The sequence below is a fragment of the Ambystoma mexicanum genome, chromosome 1p, assembly GCF_040938575.1.
Source record: "Ambystoma mexicanum isolate Mex_15411 chromosome 1p, UKY_AmexF1_1, whole genome shotgun sequence".
In the NCBI taxonomy this organism is placed as follows: domain Eukaryota; kingdom Metazoa; phylum Chordata; class Amphibia; order Caudata; family Ambystomatidae; genus Ambystoma; species Ambystoma mexicanum.
Genome location: NC_090921.1, coordinates 1,452,286,919 through 1,452,314,547, shown reverse-complemented (window position 1 = coordinate 1,452,314,547; position 27,629 = coordinate 1,452,286,919). Strand labels below are relative to the sequence as shown.

Sequence of the window (27,629 nt, the reverse complement as noted above, 5' to 3'; positions counted from 1 at the left end):
CTGCACCGGATGTCACTGTTGTGTGCCTGGGAGAACCCCAGACCATGATCAGGAACCAGCTCATACAGGGCTGTTCATCTGAAAAGCTGAGAAGGCAAGTGCTGCGGGAACCGGGACTCACGCTTCCCGCCATGTTGGAGCTAGGCCAGTGTCATGAGGTATCAGAGTTGCAAGCGTCAAAAATTGATGCAGCAATTCGGCCAGGGAAGACAGACGAGTTGTGTGCCATGCGCCGAGGTCAAGGAGGAAGTGGAGCCCAACGTCCGAGTGGGGTCCAGCGTGACAGAGGTGCCAGAACCCTTGAGTCCTGCCTCAAGGGTGGGTATGATCTTCCGTACCCTGCAGCGTGCCCGGTGCCGGTTATGGTGCAGAGGGAGCTGGTAAGGGCAGGTTTCTTCAGGCCACAGTGATCACCCAATATTTCCCAAGTAGACCAGGGGGATGATGGTGTGACTCACGAAGAAGATGAGGATGAGGTTGAGAACATTTTCTTTATCTCCAGCATCAGTGTGCTACGTGCCTCCACTAGAAGGCCGCCACAGTGCCTTGTAAAGGTCAACGAGTCGACGGTACTGGTGCTGGTGGACACGGGAATCAGTCAACGTAATGGCCAGGGTGCACTATGATCCATGGCGGCACCACCCACACTACAGAAGCCCAGGGCGTGAATCTTCACTTCTGCCAGGGAGCAGCCCATTCCATTGGCCGGAGCATTTGTGGCAAAGGTTGAGCATGGAGAGTCGTCCATTAAGGCGCGATTCTATGTGACGAGTGTCAGCAGCAACACTCTCCTGAGCTGTGCGGCAGCAGAAGTGTTGGGCATTTTGAGCTTTGCCTATTCAGTGTATGTGGAAGACGTTCAGGGGCTTCTCGTGAAGTACAGTCAGCTCTTTGAAGGAATAGGCCATATGGCTGGCGAACCTGTGAGGCTGCACATTGATGACTCCATACATCCAATTGCGTTCAAGCACTTCAGAGTCCCATTTCATCTGCGGGACCTGGTAGACAAAGAACTGGACAATTTGGTGGTGTTGGACATCATTGAGAAAGTGGATGGACTGACAAGTGTGTGTCGCCAATAGTCATCACAAGGAAGCCAAAGCAACTGGATTCAGTGAGGATCTTGGTGGACATGAGGCTCCTGAATAATGCCATCAAGCGAGAAAAGCACCTCACACCCACGATCAATGACATAATTGTGGAACTGCAGGGGCACGATTCTTCTCAAAGCCTGACCTATGGGCGGGCTACCATCAAGTGGTGTTGCACCCGGACTCAAGATACATTATCACCTTTACCACGCACATAGGCCTATACAGATACAAGCACCTGAGCTTCGGGGTGTCATCAGCAGCAAAGGTGTTCCAGAACATCATTTGTGGGTCCCTGGCGGATCTAGAGGGTGTCGTAAACATCAGCGAAGACATCCTGGTGTTTGCAAAGACAGAGGCAGAAAACATGGAGTGGCTGGTGAAGACTCTGGAGCGGTTGCAGGCGTTGCAGCTGACCTTGCATAAGTAAAAATGAGAATTCCTCAAGAGAAACATTGAGTTTTTCGGGTTCGTATTCAAGGAAGGAGGCGTGTCACCCAACCCCCGAAAGGTCAAAGACATTGTGGAGGTGAGGCCCCCGGAGAATGTATCTGAAGTCTGAAGCTTCCTGGGGATGGTCACCAACTGTGGCCGGTTCATCCCGAACCTAGCTTCCAGGTCTGAGCCCTGAGAAGTCTTAGCAAGAAAGAGGCAACATGGCAGTGGGGTCCGCTCGAACAGGCCGCGTTCGAAGATGTGAAGGGAGCGCTGACGGCTGAGCACACCATGGCATTCTTCGATCCGTTCTTGACATCTGAGATCGTAGTTGACGCCAGCCCATTTGGTCTGGGTGCAATCCTCACTCAAACAGACGATAATAGGGAGATGAGACCCTGTCAGAAATGAAGCAGCGCTGCTCATAGATTGAGAGGGAGGCCCTGGCAATCTTGTGGGGGTAAATTAACAAGGGGGGTCCTGGGAGTCCCTCTGCCAGACATTATTCCTGGTTACCCAGATTATTCAGCTCACTATCTTTCACAGAGGAGAAATATCCAAAACATGTGAGTCTTTGGGCCTCATTACACGGATGGCGGTAGGGATTTACTGGTATCGGTAAAATACCGGTACCGGTAAATCCTTACCGCCTTACTACGAAGTCCCTTTGCGGGTTGGGGGATTTAACGCCTGCTTTTTGCAGGCGTTAAAATCCAACCCGCTAAGGGACCTCGGAGCTAATTACGGCACCGTAATTAGCGCCTTCCCCATTCCCATAGAGCCCTATGCGGCAGAAATGGGAATGGGGAAGGGCAATGGTGGAAGGGGGATTTACCGCCCCTCCAACCTTGGAATGGGGCGGTAAATCCCCTTTCCGCCAAGGCGGTGCCGGTATTTTACCGGCATGAGCCATGGCGCTAATAGCGCCATGGCTCACCGCCTACCGTGTAATGAGGCCCAAAGTGTCTTAGTCCAACATCGAAATTCTCGGCAATTCTCCTCTGAACAAGAGTACCAACAGCAACCCCAGACACGTGTTTCGGTCTGGTTGGACCTCATCAGTAGGGTGGAGCTGTGCCTCTCTAAGAATAGTGAGCAAGGGGTCCACGTCTGGATTCCCCTAGTAACTGAGGGTGAGACCCAAAGTTACTTAAACTATGCAAATTAACAAGGGCGGGGTCCTGAGAGTCCCTCTGCCAGACATTAGTCCTGGTTACAAGAGCCTTACCCAGATTCTCAAGCACACTATATTTCACAGAGGAGAAATATCCAAAACATATCAGTCTTTGTCCTGCCATGGGGCAGTCCCGCACCGAAATGCTAGGCAATTCTCCTCTGAACAAGAGTACCAACAGCAACCCCAGACACGTGTTTTGGTCTGGTTGAACCTCATCAGTAGGGTGGAGCTGTGCCTCTCTAAGAATAGTGAGCAAGGGGTCCATGTCTGGATTCTTATGGGGCTGTCAGCACTTTCTACTTTACGTGCTGGGATGGCTGGTGACAGTGGTGACGGACCACAAACCCCGGATGCCGATCACTGTGGGCTTGTCATCCAAACCTCCAGCCCGGATTGAAAGGTGGATGCTGGCGCTCCTGGAATATGGGGTCTCATTGGTGTATCGGCCCGGCAGCAACAATGCCGCAGACTACCTGTCTAGGCATCCCCGAGGCAGGGCGGAAGGACGTGGAGACATCAGTGTGGAGGAGACTGATGAGCATGTGCGGCTAATTGTGGAGGCAACAACCCCAAACTCAGTGGCGCTCCAAGAACTACAAAGGGCGGCGGCCGAGGATGAGTGCTTCCTGATCCTTAAGACGGCTCTTTGGCAAGGGTCGTGGAGGTCGGTGGTAAACACGCTGGCACAAAGGACCCAAGAGGCGCGGGTGGCGCTGGAACAGCTGTGGAGAGTAAAAGAGGAGTTGAAGTTTGCTGAGTCAGGACTATTGCTCATGGGAGACCATATCGTGATACCCAGGTGCAAGATTCCCCAAGTCATTGAGCTAGCGCACCAGGGCCATCAGTGAGTTGCCAAGATGAAAGCAAGGCTACGGCAGAAAGTATGGTTCCCTGACCTCTAAAGATGGGTGGAGGAGTTTGTGGCAGCCTCTGTGTGGTGCCAGGCAGCTGCCCCAGCACAGAGAGAGCCCATCATTGAGACAATGCCCCGAGGAACGGGGCCTTGGGAGAATGTGCCTGCCTACTTTGGGTCCACCGGCCGTGACACTCACTTCTTGGTGGTGGTGGACGAGTGGCCACGGTACTCTGTGGTCGAATTCATCGAATCAGTGTCTTTTGACAAGGTGGCTGTTGCACTAGAAATGATCTTTGCCACCCACGGCCTGCCTCAGACTCTGTGCTCTGACAATGGACCGCAGTTCCAAGGGGACAGCTTTGCCCAGTTGATGGAGCAGTATGGCATACAACACCGGAAGATCACGCCAGTCTTGCCCCGGGCAAATGGTGAAGCGGAGAGATTCATGAGGACTCTGAACAAGGTTTTCTGTATCGCTCATGGCCAGCGCCACTGCCTGCAATGGTCGCTGTACCAGGTACTGAGAGAATATAGTGCCAGCCCTCATGCATAGACTGGAGTGGCACCAGCGGAAGCAATGTTTCGGCGGTGTCCAAGGGGTCTAATCCCTGGGGTGAGGGAGCAAGAACCGGCCGTGATTGATGATGTCCTGGTGGAGCGTGAGCGGAGGGGAAGAGTATCAGGTGGGGGCTCTGGGCCCAGCAGCTGATTCGTGGGATGAAGTCCTCGTGAAGAACCGGCATCTACAAGGCAAGCTCCCCCATACTTATGAGCCTGATCCCATGGACGTGGTGGAGGTGTGTGGCTCAATGGTGACTGCATCTGAAGGGACTGCCACTGTCACCTGAATTGCCCTTTTTTTAAAGAAGGTGTGCAAGACCAGGCCAGAGGGGATCCAGAGAAGAGACTGTGCCAAGGCCCATCCACCAAGTCCCCTAGGTTGAGGGCACACAGGTGAGGAGGGCCCCATCTGGGAGGCGGGCAGGACATATCCCAAAGGGTCGGGAGGGGGAAGTCTGTCCATCCCAGTGACTATGTGTTGGACCCCTGAACTGGTGGGCCCATTCCACAGTCTGTGTAGTGACTTGTGGGACTGGGAAGGAAGTAATTAAAGGGGTGTTTATCTCGTGTGCAGTATAATGTTTTGAAATGTCTGTCTTTACCTCTTTTTTTGTTTGTTATGAAAAAGGAGAAGTATGGTGCTTGCCCCTTTAAGGGCACACACGCAGCACAGTGACGCAACTCTGCTGTGTGTGCTTGTAATAAATGGGGTGTTGCCATGGCCACAGCAGTGCGATTGTGGAGCCCGGAAAGAAAGCATCTCTTGTGGTCTGCTCTTTGGCTGCGGGGGCTCCCAGGGACCAGAGGAGCATTCTGGCCACACACAACACAAGGTACAGAGTTACTAGTGTTTGGAGTTCCATAAGTTAGTTGGCAGAAGTAGGACCTTCCTCTGCCTTTCCTGTAGAAGCGTGGGACAATCCAAAGAGTCTGTCAGCTGGATCATAGCTCTTTATGGCAGGCGCATATTGAGTGCATTTCTTGGTGCATTTCAAGGCACATTGGGCAATACACACAGTTTTGAACTGATTGCTACATTTCAAGAAGAGACAATGAGGGATCCACAATGCCAGGATCTTAGGAGGGGAATTGCTGCTAAGTTTTGTACTCTTTGTAGACAATGCAGCAGGCAGTCTGGTTGGCCTAGGTAAAGGTGGACCCAATTCTTGAGAGTATCAGGGCGACGACTGCCAGGTTTCTATCATGGTGCATCTGGTATAGCATGATGCGACAAATGAATCTTAAATGAAAGAAGCAGTTTTGCTTTAACATGGGAAAAAAACTCTTTCTGAACTCGGAAGGTTTGTATTTTGTTCACCTGAATTGCCTTCCCATTGGAAAATAATTTCCCTGTGTACAGCTCGGGCCTTGGGCTCTAATGAAGAGTTCTGTTACCATAATCAAGATGCGCCCATCACATTAGCCCTTGTTAAAATAAATGCTTTCTTCTTCAGGTTACTTTTCGCTCTTGTAAGTGTGCATAATGGTTCCTCCAGAATCATGCAACACATCTACAAAAACTTTAAAAACTTCTTGATGTTGCCCTTCTAGCTCTGCTCCAGTGTACAGTCATTGCAAAAGGCCTGCAAAAAAAGCCCTACAACCGCTGTCTGGCTGGGAGCCCAGAGCTGCAGTGCACATCTCTGCACAAAAGAAGATGGCTGGCACCCACTTGCACCCTGTGGGGCTCTGGATGATGCTGTGTTACAGGTAAGCCCTGTTGGGCTTCACATTGCTTGTTCAGAGCGACTTCTACATTCCAATATGGCCACCACCATCCAGAGGCCAGCACCACACTTCGGATGCCTCTCTGCTGGCCCGCATCCACTTGCTGTGGATTGGCCATTACATCATCATGTATCCCCAGATCCCAGAGCCAGCCACTCACTAAGGCCTAGCACAAAGCCCTACAACCGCTGTTGTCACAAGTCTCTCCCCTTCTCACCTGTTTTTGTTGTTAGCTTGAGACCTTCTTTGGTGACTTCTTTCGCACGGTCTGGGATTTGTATAAACCTGTGTGCTGGTCTTCGGATTCCAGTGTGAGGATGACAATCCTACTCCATGATACGTTCAGATGTCCAGGACGGGGACCAGGAAGGAACAATGTCTGAGCTCGGAGACATGGAATGCGGTGACCCGAGCGCGGGCGAAAATCCAGGAAGTTCAAAGGTAAGTTTTGAGGAAAGGAAGGAAGGAAGGGGGATTCAAGGAACCGGGAAACAGGATTCAGAAGAAAGCCCCGAGCGAACTCCGGCAACACACGTCCAACTACAGCAAGCAGTAGCATTGAGACGCGCAGAGCCACGGGGGCATGTCTGTTTAGTAGAACGCAGAGCGTGGAGCGCAAGGACTGGCAAGCAGCGTTCCGTATCAGGCGGCCATGTTGGAAGGATTACTGCATTCAATCCCCTATGGGTCAGGCACCACGAAGTCCAGAAAGGACGTAGGTGACGGTTCATGACAGCTATCTGGCTGGGAGCCCAGAGCTGCAGTGCACATCTCTGCACAAAAGAAGATGACTGGCACCCACTTGCACCCTGTGGGGCTCTGGATGATGCTGTGTTACAGGTAAGCCCTGTTGGGCTTCACATTGCTTGTTCAGAGTGACTTCTACATTGCAATATGGCCACCACCATCCAGAGGCCAGCACCACACTTCGGATGCCTCTCTGCTGGCCTGCATCCACTTGCTGTGGATTGGCCATTACATCACCATGTATCCCCAGGTCCCAGAGCCAGCCACTCACGAAGGCCTAACACAAAGGCCTGCAACCCCTGTCTGGCTGGGACCCCAGAGCTGCAGTGTACATCTCCGCACAAAGATCATCACCAGCACCCACTTACACCCTGCAGGGCTCTGGCCGATGCTGCACCACAGGTAAGCCCTGTTGGGCTTTACATTGCTAATTCAGAGTGACTTCTACATTCTAATATGAATGCCATCATGCAGAGTCCAGCAGCACAACTGGATGCCTCTCTGCTGGCCCGCCTCTGCTTGCTTCGGTTTGGCCATTACCTCACGATGTATGGCCAGATCCACGGAGTCAGCAGGCGAAGCCAGACCCACAGGAAGGCCTAACACAAAGGCCTGCAACCCCTATCTGTCTGGGATCCCTGCACCAAAAAAGATCAACAGCGCCCACTTGCACCCTGCAGGTCTCTGCCCGATGCCACATTACAGGTAAGCCTTGTTGGGCTTTAAATTGCAAATTCAGAGTGACTTCTACATTCTAATATGGATGCCATCAGGCAGACACCAGCACCAAACTAACTGCCCCACCTCCGCTCTCTGCGGATTGGCCATTACCTCTTCATGTTTCCTCACATCCCCAGAGCCAGCAGTCAAAGCCCACCCCATACAAAGCTCTAATACAAAGGCCTGAAACACGAACAGGAATTTATATGGACTCCTATGCGCAGGTCCAAGACGATGAAATCAGTCCCCTGCCTCAACCTACCAGGCTTCCATGATCACCCTCTTTTCAAGCACAGTGCTGACTCACTTAGTTCCAGTGCTCTCAAGCCTCTCAAGCACCTATTCTCTGCCAGCGGTCTACTCCTTCCTCACTGTCTCATCACCCCTAACCCATTCCTGCCAGAAGCGCATCCCCACCAACCATCAGACAGCGCCAGGAGACGGACGCAGCCAACCCACATATTGGCTTACTGCATAACCCCCCAACACCCAACTGGATGCCCTACTCACAGCCATGCCCTATCCAACCCTACTCCTTTCCTCCCAAAGCTCTGCTGTACCACTACATCATGTAGATCTGAAGTAACTGCTCTCAATGCAGTTTCCAGCATATGCACCAAATGCATCAGTATCTATGCCCGCTTACTGTATACTGCTACAAATCTGACTATGCTTTGAACACATGAATGGAAAGGAACCCAGATCATTTACTCCAGATGTCTGCCGAAGAGCAGCCCATAGGCATGTCCGCTCTCTCTACAAGAGTCATGTCTGTGCACCTATGCAACACTGAGAAGCAGTCTAATATGACCCAAATAGGCCAATGTCTTTACCACCAGCAGTACTGGATCCACCACCCACTGCCCTATACAACCTAGCTGTTACTCTAGCCATCAGCCTCCGAGCCATACTGCACTCGACTAAGTAGGATTTTCCTTCATCCTGAGCCTATTTACCAGAAGCACCACCATATACCTCCAGACCATCCCAGCCCTCATTGTATCGCACACCCTGCCTGACTACTTTACAGGTTGCCAATCCACAGACAAATTCACCAGGAAGCATACTGTTCCAAAAAGACTGACAGGAAAAAAGTCTGGCCTATCTTACCCGTGCAATGGTACTTCTAGACTTCACAAACTCTATGCTAGAATGGCTCACCTGCTAACTCTGCTAGTCAACCCCTCTGTTCCCATATTAGGCAAACCCAGACTTACCAGACCTAGCTCCCGCACTGCCCTCCATCCCATACTACTCACACCATTATGCCCCTCTAGTGAGGCCCCCTTCATTCCTGTTCTCACTGTCCATTAACCTCCAGCTATCCAGGCGTCAGCACTTAACTGCGCCCTAATAAATGCGCGCTCATTGGAAGCCCACTCAATTGAGATCCATGATACCTTACTCGACCACCACCTTGACATCTTGGCTAGACAGCTCCTCAGGCCCTATGCTATCCCAAACCATCCCCCTGACCACACCATATACAGAGAGGATAGCATTAACACCCCAGGGGGTGGTGTTGCTTTCATTGCAAAATCCTCCCTTCAAATCAGACCCATCTCCATCACCCCCATGCTGGGCCATGAAATATTGCTACTTGTACTCTCCTCCAATCCCCAGTCCACCTTCAACTTTCTACTCCTGTACTGCCAGCCTAACTTCATTAGCCAACCATACTTAGATATTCCTTTCCTGATCACCCTACTGATGAAACCCTTGAACAAATTCATTGTTTTTGGTGATTTCAAATCATGGATACAATGGCCTGCCAGACCCTAAAGCTGATGCTCTCATGCAATCACTTGAAGACATGAACTTCTCCCAACTGATCCCCTACACTCTCGCGCGAAATGGTGGTCCTTGGATTGGATCCTAACGGCCAATGCTATCATTAACATCTGTTCTGTAATCAGGATTCCATGGTCTGATCATTCCCTCATTGAGTTGTAATTATAATTAATTGTTCTTTATTAACGCACTTAATACCAGAGAGTGGTTTCTAATAGTGGGATTGGGATTCAAACCTGTGTTGTGCTGCGTTGTCTTGCTTTCAAGACAAATGCGTTGCCTTTGAGATATCTTTCCTCACTGCTCTCTCGCTAAACCTGCCACCACAGCCTCCCCTCCCTTACAGCCTGTTCTAGTCTGGAAAACCCTCAAACTGACGCATGAAACTCTTAAGACTACCCTCACTACCATGCTCACTACACTTCCCACTCCCTGCACCATGAGCCCCCAATAACTAGCAAACCACCACCATCAGTGCCTCCTCCTTACTATGGACTAGCATGCCCCAACTAAATCTGAGGTACCTAAAGTACATAAACCCCACAACATCTGGTTTCTTGGAAGAACTGATCACCCTAGCAGGAACAAAAGAGCTCTTAAGCATCTCTGCAGAAGACACCCCACCCCACATAACCAGGAAGCACTCTCCAAAGCAGCAAAGTTTTATAACAAAGCGGATGTGCGACACAAAGCCAATTAATATCATACCAACTCCTACGAGCTCTTTGCTATTCTGAGAGAGCTAGAAAACCCCAGCCCCATGACAACCCTGACCCACACCGACAAGGCATAGTACTACACCGTCCAATCCGCTCTTACCAAAAATAATGACCAACTCCATTTGAAAATCTTTACAAAAAAAGCACTACCTGCAACTAAATACTTCAGCTTCACAAAACAGGAGTGTCCACTTATGAACACACCGCCCCCGTGCCCCCCCTTCACCTTTGACAAAGTCACCCAAGAGAAGGTCCTAGAAACCCTACTAGCCTTCAAACTCTCCAACTGTAATGGCTACACCTGCCCGGAACACTTAGTCAAACTTTGTGTACCCTCTCTGACCCCCATCATTACCGATTTGTGAACATGTTGTTCACTACCATTGAGGTCCCCGCCAGCATAAATTCAGCTTGGATCACCCCACTCCATACAAAATCCTCACTCAATCCGACTATGCCCACCAACTATTGCCTCATCACCACAGTCCCCTTCCTACTCAAAATACTAAACAGGCCAGCCCATTCCCAAGTACAATTGCACCTCAAACAGTACCAATTACTTTTGGCTTCCGGCCAAAACATAGCACTGAAACAGCTCTGCTTGATTTAAAAATACAAATGGAAAACATCTGAGACTCAGGCAGTCTAGCAATACTTCTCCTTCTGAATCTCTCTGCCGCGTTTCAACTCGTAGATCATGACACACTCTGTCAGCACCTCAGCTCCCACTTTCACTTCTCGTTCCAGGCCAGATCTTGGATAAAATCCTTCCTCAGTGACGCACATCAAGGGTATTCATTGGATAGGCAGCCACTGATCCCATCCTGGTTCTCATCGGTGTTCCCCAAGGATCCTGTCTCTCACCCACCATCAACAACACCTGCACTTAGCCACTCTTCGATCTGTTGGACTGCCTTTGTATCATCTACACAAACTTTGCAGATGATACGCCTCATAGAACTCCTCATTTCCATCTCAGGCAATCACTCATGTGACCCTTTGACCATAAACAGTACATACAGTATCATACAAAACTGGATGGCCATCCACAACCTTCTCCCCACCAACTAAGAAACCTCAATACAGCTTTTCTACTTTCTGCATTGATGGCTCTGACATAACGGTCCTTCAGCATGTCAAAATATTAGGCGTACACACCTTGATGCTGAGCAGTCCATGACTAAATATATCAGTGCACTAGCATCAGCCACGGACCACTCTTCCAAACTCATCTCCCTTAGCAGGCAATTTCTCTCGCCTAACAATTGCCTTACACTTGCTAGAGCTTTCATCATCAGCAAATTGGACTATTGCAATGTACTCTTTATGGGCGCATACCAAAGCTCTACGCACTCCACTTGGCTTACGCAGATCAGATCACAACTCCATGACCAGACGAGAAGTACACTGGCTACTCATTAAAGCCTGTACCGACTACAAAACACTGACGATTGCACATCGCTGCATACACAAAGAAGCCCCCGAATATCTGAACAGGACCATTAGCATGAAACAGCATTTGTGCTCATTAAGATCAACATCCAGCACAGCGCTATTTGTTTCTGCGACAGAAAGAAGAGAGCAGGTGAGCTCAGCTTCTGTGTCACAGGGCCCACCCTTTGGAACTCTCTGTCACCACATATCAGAATTGAACAATCTTACACAGCCTTACAAAACTGGTAAAAACCTGGCATTTTAACAGATATGACTAGAAACTCGTGTCTCCTTCTCCTTTTACTTACTGTACCAACTGTATTTCTGCGCTGTTAGACAAATACAATAAATAAAAATACAAATAAATAAATGGCTAGCACTCACATGGCTTGGATACATACAAATGTATTCATTTCTAAATTCATTAAAATATTCATTGCATTTCTTAAGTTATCTTTAAAACAATCCCAGTCGGGACACCCTCTGCACAGTCCCTGTACCTTCACTAAGCCCACTAAGTACCAACGTTAGTGTTCACCTAGCCCTATCCTAAATCCTTGCCACAAGCAGTCATTTCCCTGCATTAATCTCTCCCAAAGTTATAAAGTATTGGGCAGAGGAATGTATTGCTGCCCATTGTCCATCAGATGTGCTCTCCGTAATTCTATCAGAGCTTCACAAGCTGTAATTAAGTGTTTACATGCTTCATTCTGATGTCTGCCACATAATCTACAGCATCTCAGATCCGTATTTAATCTGGCTTTTGCTCCCCCAATCTCCATAGTCTCTGCAATACTAAATATAATTCTCATATATTCTCTTCTAACTGCATGGCTGGGGAAGGCTCTGAGACATTCCAGGGTGTTGTAATATGTTGGAATATATGTTATATATATAGCCCCTACTTTGTGAGATAGTGGCAAGATTAACACAATTTTGTTTTTCTCCACATATCGTTTGATCATTGCTTCTTATTTAAATACTGAAATCTGTGTAGAAGCAATATTTAGGACGTGGCACCACATCCTCCCCTCTGTTATAATGCTGTCGCTAGTATAAGTACCCTTGATGGGGCCCCTAGGGGACCCTTGCGTATGGAAACAAGGCACAATCACCACACACTAACTGATATGCCAGACACGAGGTTCAATTCCCAAAAGCTAGGGTTCATTGCAAAGCAAATAGTCTCAGTTGGCCAACTGGGTCTCACGTCCCGCAACGTGTGTCTCCAGACCCAGAAAGACGCAAGAGCGAGAACATTTTACAACAGTTACATATATACAGAAAGAACATCTGACTATCAGTAATGACATGTTCAATACCGCCCATAATGTATTTCCTTTGAAATGGATTTGATGATTGACAATTTTGACAAATATGACACCTTCAGACATCCATTTAGCAACAATTTGCAATCTGCAGACTTGCAGACGTGATTCTTTGTTTTAGGGAACTCACTGCTCCTGTTCTTTCAAGCAAGCTACGTGCAGGGGAGAGACACATTCCAGGCCTTGCCATCTTCTAGTTTCTATTTGTGTGCTAAGGGTCAACTTGCTCTACAGGGCTCAGTGAAGGGGGGCCGTAAAAGAGAGCATAATTCAAGCCATTAATTGTTCGTTCCTACCATTTCTACCATATCAGCGAGACTAGCTGGCACCTGCATAGTGATTAAATGCCTTGTTGCTTACTTCCAAGGACTTGTGAGGGAGGAGACCGGGCATTGCTGTCGGAATTGCCTGCGTTGTGTTTCAACATGTATCTTGTGGCCTTGCTCTATGCATGAGCAACAATGAAATAATGGAATAGAATAAGCTTACAGCAAAGCAGTTTGAACAGAAAGCAAGAAGCGAAAATTAGACAAAATGGTGAATTGTATTCCATCAAAATGGACGTACTCTGGTCATGCTTATGAATATGTATTACTAATACCGAATATATGAGGCGGTTGGTCTGGGGCCAAAAAAATACATTGCCTATGCTATGGGAGGGTAATTTCTAGACTCACACCCTCATTGCATCCGAAGGCCTCTTGATCGTGAAACACTGGCTTCATTCCAGTTTTTGGCTCTGATTTTACCATTTCCCAGTATAGATTTAAACGCCTTTTTAAGACTAAAGATTGGATGGTCTGTACACCCAGGTCTATCCATAGACAATCTGCAGGTAAACTGGTTGGCCTGCTACTCATACAGCGCAAACAGTCATTTTGTAATTCATATAATTCTTTCATAAATCTGTTCCCCAAAACGTCTACACCATATAACTGAAGAGGAATTATCTTAGTGTTGTATATGGTGACCAAAGAGTGGAGGGAATGGCCACTATGTGTTTTGCAAAAATCTTCTTATGCCCCCAAGATGTTGGTGCATGGAATGATTTGCTCCATTTGAGGCGACCATCACAAAGTAAAGAATGAACACATACGTTATTGCTAATAAATAAGTACATGCATTTATAGTTCAAAATCTAAACACATTATATTACAGGTAAAAAAGCAAGGGGAAAGTATTCCTGACACTTCAGTTCGAAACATGCTGCTAGCACAGGAAATCTCCAATTGTCAGGTAATCAATCAAACTTATACATGGGTCGGAGTGGGAAAAAACCCACCCGCCCTATTCCCCGCAGACCCCATACTCACTCTCATCCCCATTCAAACACCATACCTGTCTTTCCTTCTCTCTACCTCACAACACTGTTTTACAGCACTGCTATCAAGACTAAAGAAAGCACAGTGAAATAAAATACTACATTGAAATTACCAGCATTAGTGTCAGTCACTGTGCTCCCGCCTCCCCCGGCATGCAGCTTCATGCACCCTCCCCTTTCCAATCACCCACCATTCACACCTCTTCTTAAGGGACCTGTCCAGGACTATAGTCACACACACCCTCCCATTAACGGCTTAGACCGATGTGCCTTCAGCAATTCATGCCTCATGACAGGAGACTAAGGAAGAGCACTGCTGAGCGGGGCTTTTTGGCTGGAACAGAGCTATTTGGCTGGCCATGGTCTTAAGGTCACAAGCAGTCTTTTCACATCCTTTGAGCTCCTTAGGGAGCCAACCCCTAGGTGGGGGGGCAGAACAAATATTATTTTTACTCAAGGCAGGGAGAGGGGAAGGGCCCTTAGTATGAAAAAGTATTTTGTTTACCACTGACATAAACAATCTCAACCCAGCGACTGCGTTGTGGATGTCACAATGAAATGTTACCGGCAGTGCCCTGGTTCAAATCCCCAGTAGAGAAGAAGTTACAAAAAAAGAAGGTGCCCTTCCTTGCAGTCCTGGTGTCTAACACTAAGGGAACAATTGCAGGGTTCCCTGAAAAGTAAGGCAACATTTACTTCAGCACCTGCACTTATTATTATATATTTTAATTGTATTTGTTTAACAAAAAACATACAACAAAAACACTTGAGTGGCCCATGAGCGGCTGTGCAGTTGGGGAGCATCAAAAACAGGTATTGCAAGTACAGTCCCCATAGATCGAGGGGTCTGACCTGTTGCGGCGTGGTGTGTATGTACGCGATATCCATGTCATAGCAGTACACAACGTCTTCCAGCCAGGTTGTCACCGTCTGCCTCGGTCCCCTCCTCCATGCTGTTGTAACCCTTCTGCAAGCTAAGACCAGAAGGAGCCCTGCTAACCAATGCACTTGTTTCGGGATGCACTGGGTAAGTTCCATCAACGTCAGTACCGGGTCCATCCCCGCCTGTTCTTTCACCACTAGGGATATAGTCTTAAACACTTCCTTCCAGAAATCAGATATCTGGGGACAGGACCATGCCAATTGAACAAAGTTTGCAAGAGACCCATTGCAACGCGTACATTCCGATGATGTCTCTAGATAGTATTTATACAACTTGACTAGGGTGTAGTACAGTTGGTGTATAAAATTGAAATGGATCAGTTTGTATCAGGCATTCAGTGACATGTTGCTGAATCTTCATCAGGAATATCCATATCTAAAAAGTCTTCCCACCTCTTTCTGAAGGATGCATTCTTATGTGGAATCTCGAACATGAGCAGTTCGTATATCCCCGAAGCCAATCTCCCCTCTCCTTGGGCCATGATGACGTCATGTAATAGTGAGAATGTAGGCGGTTGTGTAGGGAAGGAGGAAAAGTGTGCCATAAATACATTCCTGATCCGGAAGTACATAAATATATCCAACTTAGTATTGCCTGCCTTCCATTTAAAGACCTCTATGGTCGGAAAGGAGCCCTCCAAAAAGAAGTCCCCAAACGTTATTCCTATCCCAGACACATATCTGGCCAGATCGTGGGGTGGGGGGACTTCAAAACATCCACTCCTAATTTAACTGCTATCCTTTATCAGGAATCGCATGTACATGAGACTGTACTCCTTGTCTTGGCCCTGTGTTTAGCTTTGTTCATTATCACCGTCCGGAGAAGAGCCGGTGCCGCCATAGCCCTTTCAATGTGTACATGAGATGTAGATCATCTTGTAGGGTACCAGAATGATCAAAAATTAGCTTGTGCAGCAAGTTAGTATCTCTCAAAATCCAGGAGTGCTAGGCCACGATTTGCAAGATGTTGTGATCATTTTCCCATTTAATTCTTGGTTGTTTACACACCCATAAACATTCCCAAAACAGTCTCCCTAAAATGGGTGAAAAATAGCATCAGGAGGCATAGAGCGATATTAAAAAAAAGGTACAAAATCTCGGGAAAATCACCATTTTGAATATTGAAATCCGCCCCAGCAACAAAAGCGAGGAAGATCTCTCATAGTTCCATGAGTTTATCTACCGCCCTTTCATAATTCTCCCTAGAGAGTATCTCCGGGTCTCTCGAAATTTCTATCCTCAAATAGTGACACCTGCACTTATATAGCAATCATACATACAACCTCTTTGAGAGAGTAGGTTGGTAAAAAGTATGATTTAACCCTGAGACATGCCAGAGCCATTCCATGTTCTGGTTAATATTTCAAAGGTACTCGTTTTCTGGACTTCTTAGAGCTGCAATGAGGAAAGGCTTTAATGCAAGGGCTGTGAATAAATACAAATACTTGCATTAAGACCTTTCCTCCAGTGTGTTTCAGCAAACTGTGTTCTACTTGCACAGCGGCTATTGAGATGCACTTAAGAGGTATGCACCCGTCTGTGGAAATCATGGACATTTCTAGTTGTGAGGCACTATCATATGAACACTTTCTTCGCAAATGTATCTTGCATAAAATAAGAAAAACAAATGGCGGCTGCTTGTCTCATTAACCAAGACTTGCAAATATGTTCATTATGCTCTTCAGCAACAGGCCCGGTGTTCGGTCACTCTCCGCCTAAGATATGCCTGCAAGGATGAGGCAATGCCAGAGAACAAGGCATGGTATTGAAATGCATGAGGCAACTTACCTAACCCCCTAGAGTGAGCCACAGACCTCATTGAGGCACACGCTTCATTCGGGCCTATGTAGGCTCAGTTTGCAGTTCAGTTGCCATAAGGGTGAAGCCCAACAGGCAAAATAGCATAGGGTGGGGGCCGACGTGCAAAAGCACACCACGATTCACCCTGGCTGCCGCTGGAGGGCAAAAGGAGGAGCGCGTCAGTGGAGCTGCAGAGAGGATGTGGTGGGTGGGAGGCTGTATGGGAGTGCTGCGCAGCAGGGACAGAGGGTGCAGGTGGGAAGTCCTGAAAATCATGTGCTGGCAGAGAGCGACCCTGTTGGTGGACGGGACTTCTGATATCAATCTTTCACAGTGCCGCTCTTATGTCCGCATGATTATGGCAAAGACTCCAGTGTCAGGGGGTGGACATGGCTGGTTACTGCCCACCAGCCTGAGCCTAGGCCATGTCCGCCCCCTGTCAAGCGGGTGATAGCCATTCTCACCACAGGAGTCATCCAGGGTGTGAGTGGTTAATTTTTCTTTCTTCGGGAAATAGGCTGCAGCCATAGGAAATTAGTCCCTTTTCCATTTCTGTGGTGGTCACGGGCGGAAGGAGCACTGGTACCGGAGCACACATTTCCAGTCCAGCAGGTAAGTGTGGAGGGAAGGAGGGAGTGGGGAAATTGTATCATTTGTTCTGGGGGCCGAGGGGAGACTACAGGGAGAGGCTCTGCATTGCCTCTCCACAATCAAGATGGCACCACCCGGGGACGAGCCTGCGGTGACTGGAAAGAGCGGGCAGTATACAGTGTATTCTCACCTGCTCCTCCAGCCCCCTAATTGGGTACCCTTTGCCCGGCTACGAATGAGACATAGGTCCGTAGGCTCAGGTTAGAAGGCCGGTAGTAAGGGCCAAGCCCGGCCACCAGTGTGGGGAATAACGCCACACTACACATAGCTTTAGTTCCTCTGGGCCTTCAGAGGGACCGAGTTATAGCATCGGGGCCTGACCTGTGACAGACATTGCAATGTTAATGAACTTTCAGAGCAATTGGCTTGCTTGAAATCACAATACCCATATGACATGAAAACGCAATGTATAATAAAGGTGCCCTGAGAATGCAGAATGCAGTGTTTGTACAAAATGAAGGCTTGCTTTCAACGTAAATGTGGTTTTGTTTCTTATAGATGCTGGCCTTCCAGTCTACTTTTACGAATTCCAACACCGGTCCAGCCAATATAGCGACCTGAGACCAGATTATGTAAAAGCTGATCATGCGGATGAACTTGGTTATGTATTTGGTGTTTCATTCCTGGATGGCGACATACGCTTTATGCGTGAGTTTTATATTTAATATAGATCTTGCGGACATACAGTATAAAGCCCAGCTGTCAGGAACAATTTAATTATTCATGGGTTGCTTAACAGGCTTTTAAAAATCAGGATCATTTTCTTTTAAAAATAGCATGAACTACTACAATACCTGAAATACTTGATTATAACATTTGTAAGTATGAAAGGAGACAGTTCTTATTAGTCATTAATATGTGCCCCATGAGACATAAAGGATATAGAAACAGTTTAAACATTTAATGAAACTTCCTGCTAGCTTTTTGAAGCACCTAAACTGTGTGTGGGCCAACAAGTTTCATTTCTTTAAAAGTTGCCCAAGCTTGATAAATCTAGAAACTGTTGTCAAAGAGACAATCTACAACTCTGAGGTGAGGGCAACATCCCATCCTGGGAGGCTTGCAGTTGTGAGTGCGGAATTACAGCCAACAAGAACCCTGGAAGCGTAAACTCTAAGCGAGCTCTAAGCCCCATACTCTTTTGTGCATTAGTTACACCAGTCTGTGAGTGAACAGGACCACAAAGCCTAAAAAAGGTGTCTTATCAGCAGAACTTCCCCACCTGCTGTGATATGGGGCACCTCCTTATTGCTCAGTGAGTTTGGAGCTAGCCTTTGTCTGGGGAGGGGCATTGATACAGCTCATGTATTCCTTGTATTCAGGTATCACTTAGACCCTTTTATTGATTTTGGATGGGTCGCAAGGCATGCATATAGAAATCCTACAGAATCCGATTGTATTGAGCAGTAATTAAATATGATGCTTTTCCCGCTTCCAGGTAATGTCACAGAGGAGGAGAAGAAGCTGAGCAGAACCATGATGACATATTGGACCAACTTTGCAAGAAATGGGTAAGTGGATCTTGCTACCACGTAACAGAATAACTAGAATGTATTTGTGATGTTTCATATGATCATACAGTGGCCGAATGAATCCACCATGATGCTCGTACAACGATAGAATCTCAACTTCAAATTCCTTAACATGTGTTGCCAGTTTAGAAGATGTACCATAGAAATGTGTTCACTCTTTGCTCTGTGAGGCTTAACTCATATGTTAGGTATGTGCAGTATGCATGGGCTTTCTGCACAGAAACACGTTCCAGCATGACTCTGTTAGGTCAGAAATGAAGATCCAAACCATGAGTAGACCTGTGTTTACTGCATTGAATCTGTGTAGGCTGACTGACTGTTAGGGAGAATTCTCAACATGTGCTACAGTATCTTACCTTTTGAGACCCCCAGCTTAACCAGTCATTATCGCCCCAACAATGGACCGAGGGGACTGCCTCTCAAAATACTACCTGATTCCAGACCTTAGGCAGTTCGACAGGGTGGAACTGGGCTTCGAGATGTGATACTTGCGAGTCAACCCGGGTTCAAGAGTAGCAAGTCATGTTGATTTCAGGTGGATAGTTGGCATCGAGTAGGTTTGAGCAGTACTCCGTGTGGTTTGAATGCAGGTTTATGGATCACCAGGAGTGTTTTGACAATTGAACATGGTTTGAAATGTTGACTATTGCTGGTTTGGGCCAATGAGAGATGCAATGATCCATCGGTTTGAGTCAAGATGCAATACAAAGTCCTGCCGGTTTGATTCTTGTTTCAATGCAGCTGTTTGAAGTTGTATGCACGGTGCACTGGTGCTCCAGCTGGACAGGTGACAAGGCTTTGCTGGAGGAATGCAGCATCAAGCCCACTCGGAGATGCAGCAACAGCGGTTAGAAGCTGAGTGCCAAAGGCAGCAAAGCTGGTCCTAGTGGTTTGAAAGCAGCAAAACCCTGTTCAAATGTGTTTCAAACAATCAAAAACATGAGAGCTAGCTGCATTGACTCTCAGGATGCTGTGAGTTGCACTTCAGGGGTCTCTAGGGAAAAGTGAGTCCTTGCCGGTCTCTGCTCTGCCAGCCTAGAGGTTTGCTAGCAGGGTGGTAGGCCTTGGTCCACAGCAGAGTCACTCTAATGTGCACTGGGGATGGGTAAGGAGCAGAACTTTCCTCTGCTTTGGGATACCTGTCTTCACGTCTGGCCAGAGGGCTTTGGAAATGACTGTTCTCCCAACTGGGTCCCTTCTTTCCGATGTCATTGACGGTCCAAGAGTTAATCCATTAAGGAGTGAGAGACACCCTCTTTTATAGGCAAAAGTACACAGGGGAATGGATGAAAGCAAGTCTGCTTTAAGGGGTTCAATCCCTATCCTTGAAACAAGTGACCCTGGCCGCCTGATGTCATACCCAGAGTGCCTTGTATTACAGGAGTTGGAGGGGAAAGGAAAAAGAGAAAAACCCATAGAAAATAAAGATGGAGGAACCCTTGTTCAAGCTCACTAGCACTCTCTGAGTGTGCAAACTCTGCAGCTTCAAAGGCTCTCTGGTGTACGATTGCTTAGTGTGAGGCAGGCCTTTGATATGGAATAGCCTCTTTGATGCTAGGATCCAAGGAGATCTCCTGCTGTGAGCTTCCAGGGAGGACTTACCTATCCTCCCTGAGTTTCAACAGAGGCAGACATCCTGCCTTGCGTCCCATTCACTGCAATGCAGTCAGTCACTTGTCTAGAATCCACTTTGCCTATCATAGCTGGTCGGAACTCGGAGGGTTGACACTGGTAGGCAACAAATCAGATGTGGTATTAATTATGTGAACTATCAACCACTGTTCCAAAACCGAAGCAGGGCTTATATTTCCAGATTATGCTGCCACTAGGTGATTGTTTATCATAATTATTAAGGTTTTGGAACAGAGGTGCAGACTTTAAAAGTAACCTCTGCACTGCAGTGACTTTACTGTCACAGCGACTGTCAAACAATGTCCTGTAACCTCTGAACCTGATCTGTGCCATTGGAGAGCCGGAGCTGCACATCAGGATACTGGTGTACTATGCTTTGTGGCATGGAGCTTTCTGAAAGGGGGTCTGATTAGCAGATGGAATTACCATCATTTTATTATTGTTACCCTTACCAGATGGTAATTCCTCACAATGTTATGTTATGCTATAGGGTTTTATGCTGCTGACTGTTGCTGTTTAGAGGATCTTTTGGCACTATGGAATCTGCAAAATTAGGGGGCTGGATTTGGTTTGTAAAGAAAGTTTAGAAATGCAGAATTTCTGTTCTTTTGTGTTGATGCATGCAAATTAGAATCATATGTGCTCTGCGTGCGGGTATGTGTCTACGTGATTTGTGGCACGAACACTTGAGGTATATTTATTGTCATGGTCAGTGATTAAAAGACTGCTCAAAGCAAAAATATAATGTTGCATTCTCTTTACTGAATACAAAAGGAAAACAGGTGATTCGATTTAACTGAAATGCCAGCCTTAAGCAGTCTGCACACTACCATTAAACAAGCCTTCAAGAAGGCGACCGAACATTTAAAGCAAGCTAAGGAAAGATACAAAAAATCTGCATATCAACATAGGAGTGAAGCTCCAAAATACCAGATTGGAGATGAGGTTTGACTAGCCTCAAGGAACATACCACTTAAAGGAACCCACACATTTAATCCCTGGTATTTGGGACCATACACCATTAAAGCCATCATTAATCCAGTGGCAGTAAAATTGGAGTTACCTCCGAACATGCAAGTCCACCCCGTATTTCACGTTTCTCTTTTGAAACCAGTACAACCTGGAACTCGAATAACGAAACCACCAAAACCAATCTTGGTAGATGGTGAACCAGAATTCGAGGTTAAAGAAATTCTGGACTCAAGGTTTGTCAAATCAAAACTTTTCTATATAGTTGACTGGAAAGGCTATGGACCACAAGCAAGGTCGTGGGAGCCAAGTGACTACGTTCATGCGCCACGTCTAGTAAACCAGTTCCATCGAAACCACCCGACCAAGCCTGGACCAGCGAGACAAACCATCTTGGGAGGGACCTTGGGGGGGAGTGCTGTCACGGTGCTTGCCCCAGACATCGGGAGCAGACCAGCCTGCCCCAGGTACTGGCACCTATGGGGACCTTTAAGGCCCCAAAGAATTGCCTAAGGGCTTCCTGGACTCAGTCCTGGCGCTGTTGGCACCAGGCTCATACTGCCCTCTCAAGCAAGGCAGTTTGCAGGGGTAGAGGAATCACGTGCAGCCCAGTCTTAGGCATGCTGGAGGGACTACTTTACCTTGGACTACTTTGATAGGGTGTGGTTGGAGGGACTACTTCACCTTGAGACTACTCCTTGAGGTTATATAAACCACACCCTCATAACAGAACACGCTTAGCGTTAATCTGCACTCCTGCAGTGTAACGCTCACCGTGTCTGCTAGCTTCAGCCCGGTCTTCAGCCACGCCTGTCCAGGTCTTCACGAACCGCTGCCTGCAAGGAAGGAAAGGAAGAAAGAGGAGAACACAGAACAATGCTCTTACCTGACGCTCCATCTCGATCACACTGGAGCCTTCGCATCTGCCGAAGAGAAAAGGAAAACACCAGGTTAGCTGCGCAGAGCAAAGGACCACGTTAAAGACATTGCAACACTGCGCACCGCTAATACTCACCAGAAGGCTGCTCACTCTTGCGATCCATCGAAGCACCATCATGCGATCGCCGCTCCGGAGCTGCTGCACCTGCCGAACAGAAAAGAAAGCATCAGGTTAGCTGCGCAAAAGGGAAAAGACCTCATTAAAGACATTTCAATCTTACGCAGCACTAATACTCGCCTGAAGGCTGCACTCTCTTGCGGTCCCTTGAGACACCATCACACGATCACCACTCCGGAGGCACCGCACCTGCAGAATAGAAAAGGAACAGCAGGTTAGTTGCTCAGAAGAACAATACCGTATGTTAAGATATTATCGCATCGCGTTAGCGTGGAAACTCACCTTGGAATTCTGCTCACCATTTTCGGAGAGGAGTCACTCTTCATTAGGTGCACCAAAGGGGAACCTGCAAAGAAAAAGGCACAGGGGTGAACTTTTAGCAACTTGAACTCTAAAGTAATCGATACCAAGGAGTATTGGCATAAAGACTTACCCACTGAGTCATAGTTGTCTGGAACTCTTCAGTAATCTGCAGGATCAGTGAAGTAACTAGATCCTTGAACTGCTACGCACCTCTGCATACAGTCGCAGGATGGAGAGTCCGCCATTCATAACACTAAGGTGAGACATAGTAGAGGGGTGCATAAGGAGATCAGGGGAGGTGGGAGTCGGTCCTCCTCCTTACGGCTAGTTAACATCTAATTTCAACATTTTAGGCAAATCTTCTTTCGTGGCGGAAGGGCAAAACAGAGAAGGCACGTGGAGCCATTCATCACTCTGCTACGTGTGACGCTGGTGGAGACAGTTACCGTCCAGCTTTGTTCGGTGACCCTGTGGACACCAGGTGAGCGTAACAGGGAAGGTGGAGGTAAAGAGGAAAGTTTTGAGGAGCTTTTGGAATTTAAGAAAGACCTGCTCAAGATGCAGAGGCAGGGGGGGGCTGTCCATAGGAGGGAGACAGCTGAGGAAAGCGATCGACTACCTACCCTCTGTTTAGCAAAACGCTTTACACACAAAGAGTTGGTGACAGAAGAACATAGTGGTCTACAGCAAGAGTATTTAGTAATATAGAGTTGAAGATAGTGTGGTCCGTTTGGACCAGGCAGCCTTGTGGAAGATGAAGAGGGATTTGAATTTAATCTGTGCAGCAATCGGGAGCCAATGAAGACATTTTAGGGCAGGAGAGATGTGTTCCCTGGGCTTAAGGCCAAGCATAAGTCTCACTGCCCTATTCTGGATTAGCTGGAGGGGTCGCAGAGTGAAATAAGGTAGATTCAGGAGAAGGCTATTGCAATAGCAAAGCCTAGTGAGAACCATTGCTCGGGTAACATTGAGCCTCTGGGGAAAAGTGAGAAAAGGGAGAATTCCTTTGAGAAGGAAGAGCTGAAAGTGGGACTTCTTGGCAATGTCCTGAGTGTGAGGGAGGATGCAGAGAGAGGAGTCGAAGATGACTTCAAGGTTTCCGGCTACAAAAGAAGGAGCAGGGGGAGAACCCAAGGAGGAAGGCCAGAGGGAAGGAAAGAAGGAGCGAACAGGGGTTCCAATGGGAAGGATCTCACTTTTACAGGCGTTGAGGCAGAGATCATTGGAGGTGCACCAGGACTGGATGGCAGATAGGCAGTTTGGGATGATGGAGGGTGCAAGAGGGTCAGCAGGAAGTTTGAAAAAGAGCTGTGTGTCATCTGTGTAACACTGGAAGTTGGAGGAGTAGGAGGAGATGAGGCGTGCAAGCAGAGCAAGGTAGAGAGTCAAGGGGAGAAGATAAAACCCTGGGGGACACCACAGTTGAAGAAGGAAGTAGGAGAGGAGAAGGTACCCAGGGTGATTTGGAAAGAGCGGTCTATAAGGAAGAATTCCAGCCAGTCCAGTTCTCATTCCGAGATACCAAGGGTACTGTGGAGCCTTTGTATGAGGATGGGAAGGCAGAGGAGAGACAAATGAGGACAGCAGGGGAGTTGGAGTCCAGAGATTCAAGCAGTTCTTCACGGGTGTTCAGAAGAGCAGTTTCTGTGCCTCTGGATGCTTGGAATCCAGGTTGATGATCGTGGAGGCCATCAACATGTTTGCTGTGTGAGTTGCGTTGGGGCAATGCCAACTTCTCCAGCAGCATCCCCAGGAAGTAGGGGAAATGGAAATAGGGCAGTAGTTGGTAGGGCAGGTAGAGTCTGCTGAAGGTTTTTTCTGCAGTGGGCGTGCAAGGGAGTGCTTAAAGGAGGAGGATTAAGATCCAATGTCAAAAGAGTGATTGCAGAAATCAGCGCGGGCAGGGGCAAGAGAGCCAATGTTATCCTTGATGGACCTTGATGAGCAAGGGGAAACCTGTTTAGAAGAGACCTTCATGGAGCGGACACTCTGGTAACTTCTTCAGGTGTGACAGGGGAGAAGGAGGAAAGAGGAGGGTGAGGGGCCAAAGGAGGCAAAATGGGTTGGGAAGGTGGGTAGCAAAGGTGTTCAGGAAGTCCAAAGTTTTAGTGGCGAAGTGTATGGCCAGTGCATTGCAGAGTGCCTGGGAAGGAAAATGGGAGGAGGAGACTGCGGAAGGGTTGTCTAGTTCCCTGCAGATGTTGAAAAGATCAGCCACGTTTTTGAATGTATCAGAAACCCGTGCCTTAGTGATCATAATATTGTGACAGTGGATATTGCAATACTGATGGTGGGGATAAGAGAGCAAATTCTGTTTTTTTTACTGCAAACCCTGGAAGAGATAATAACAAGATGAGGTTGTTTAACAAAGGTTTGCAGAAGGTTGTGGTGGGAAGTCCAAAGTTTTAGTGGCGAAGTGTATGGCCAGTGCATTGCAGAGTGCCTGGGAAGGAAAATGGGAGGAGGAGACTGCGGAAGGGTTGTCTAGTTCCCTGCAGATGTTGAAAAGATCAGCCACGTTTTTGAATGTATCAGAAACCCGTGCCTTAGTGATCATAATATTGTGACAGTGGATATTGCAATACTGATGGTGGGGATAAGAGAGCAAATTCTGTTTTTTTTACTGCAAACCCTGGAAGAGATAATAACAAGATGAGGTTGTTTAACAAAGGTTTGCAGAAGGTTGTGGTGGGACGAGTCCTGAAGGGATACAGCAATTTGTGGGACATGATTGTTTTCACGCAAATTTAAAGGAGATGATGAAGAAACATTTCTGTTGTAGAGGTTGGGAAACCTTATAATAACTAGGCCAAAGACGCACTGCCCTGTGTATGATCAACAGATAAAAGATAGGAAAAAGGTAATGCAACAAGAATTGAGGTCCCGGCGTACACTTGAGGGCACGCTAAAAACAAGGGCTATCACTATCAAGAAGTTTAAACAAAAGTATCATAATTGGTTGAAAGCATATTGTTGGAGATCGATTTAAAATGATAGTGAAAATATGTTAAAGATAGTACACAAAATTGATGTTTCTAGTTTCTTTTATACAGTGACTAGCTTGGGAACAAGTCAAGTGATTATGCAGGCAAATTGTATCTCAGAAAAGGAATGAGCTGCCTTCTTAAAGGCCATCAGAACACCTGACGCTGAGCCACAAAAATGGCGCCAGAAGATAGGGGGTCAATGCGAAATGGGCTTTAATTGTGATGATTTACGCTGGAAATATTCATTAAGAACATTCTGCAAACAAATATTTTTCAGAATTCTTGGCGTACATCGTATGTTTTGCCTAACTATAAAAAGGGTCCGCGGAATGACCCTAAGAACTATCGCCCGATTGTGCAGATGGACGTAAGATTTTTGCAAATCTGGAATTGTCACATTTGGAAAAAATAAAGCAGACTGTTTTTTTTACTATGTTTGCTGCTTAACAACATCCTAAATAAAGCAGCCTCTTTCATTTTAGCTCACATCAAAACATTTTTTAAACACATTGGTTTTTGCTTCATTCTGTATTATCTAAGCAGCACAACAGGTGGTACATTTATTTGGTCAATTTTCTTTGCACAGGTTTTGACAGTCTGCCCTCAGGTACCCTTAAAATTGTACATTATTGAGAAGATTCCAGGAGTGCAGAATATGCCCCAAACAGTGAACATAGCTATTGTGGAAATTTCACACACTGTAGTAAATATTTCATGCTTGTCGTTCCGTGGATTACAAGGCCCCTGTGATGAAATGACTACTATTCTGCAAGAGTACAGAGAAGAGTAGCAGCTAAAACGCCTAATCAGACCCACACTACTACTGAACTAGTAGTGATCCCAATCATAGTGGTGAAGTCGGCACATCCCGACAGGTACACCTCCATCGTATCTTTTGGTAAATCAGGCTCACGGCAAACTATATTCGTCAGGAGGGGTGCAAGTTGATACAGTTGCAACACAAACAATAGAACAATGCTACAAAGATATATGAATGTCCAATCAAGTCATTCAATAAACAATGAACATAACTTGAAGAGGATACACAGAGAATGTAGGCTTTGAGAATAAAAGGTAATGTACTTTGATAGACAGCGGTGCATGGGCAAAAGATTTCAGGAGCAATGTCAAGGGCTCAAAAGTCAGTATGGTCCTTTAAGGCAGACCAGGGAGATGGGGTGTCTTCATTTTATTTATTTGTTTATTTTGCACCGAAAACCGGAGGTACACAAGAACAAAACAATACATCAGAAAAGGACCTCACAGAAGAATCAAATGAATAATGGCGTCTTCAAACATTTACAGAACGCCCACAGATTATTTTCCCCTGCGAAGGTCAACTGGCGAATTGTTCCAGGCCGAAGCTGCTTGGACTGGAAAGGTTTGACCTTTACCTCTAGCAAACTTGCTTTGAGGACAAGTTAGATACACAGCATCACTAGAGTGGGTAACTCCTGTACAATATTGCTGTGTACATTTCACACTTAAATATGCCAGACCGTAGAGACATGTATGTGTCGAAACATTGACCTTGAACAAGATTCTGGCTGCGACTGGCAGCCAACGCAGGTCCCTTCTATGTATAAACATATGTTTTAATACTCCTTTAACGGGCACCATTCTGTAAAATCAGACGTTTTTTATGCAGCCCTTACCTGCACCAGTAAACAAGGCATTGCATTAATCAAGCCTCAGCATTGTAGTTGCTCTTACCAGTGTTGTACAATTATTTATAGAAACGTATGGCTTACCCAACAACAGCATCCTCAGATGATATTGCGACTTCTTCATTACTTTATCTATATGTGAATCCGTCCTCATAGAGGCTTTGAAAAAGACGCCTAAGGT

General features: G+C 47.0%; 1 protein-coding gene across 1 annotated transcript in view; it reads left to right on the top strand.

Annotated features, from left to right (window-relative positions):
* LOC138455172 (fatty acyl-CoA hydrolase precursor, medium chain-like) overlaps positions 1-27,629 on the top strand; it is a 419,018-nt gene that overhangs the window by 381,115 nt on the left and 10,274 nt on the right. The window contains exons 11-12 of the mRNA XM_069607090.1: positions 17,800-17,949; positions 18,740-18,812. Coding sequence (XP_069463191.1) covers positions 17,800-17,949; positions 18,740-18,812 — 223 coding nt within the window. The remainder of the gene's footprint in view (positions 1-17,799; positions 17,950-18,739; positions 18,813-27,629) is intronic.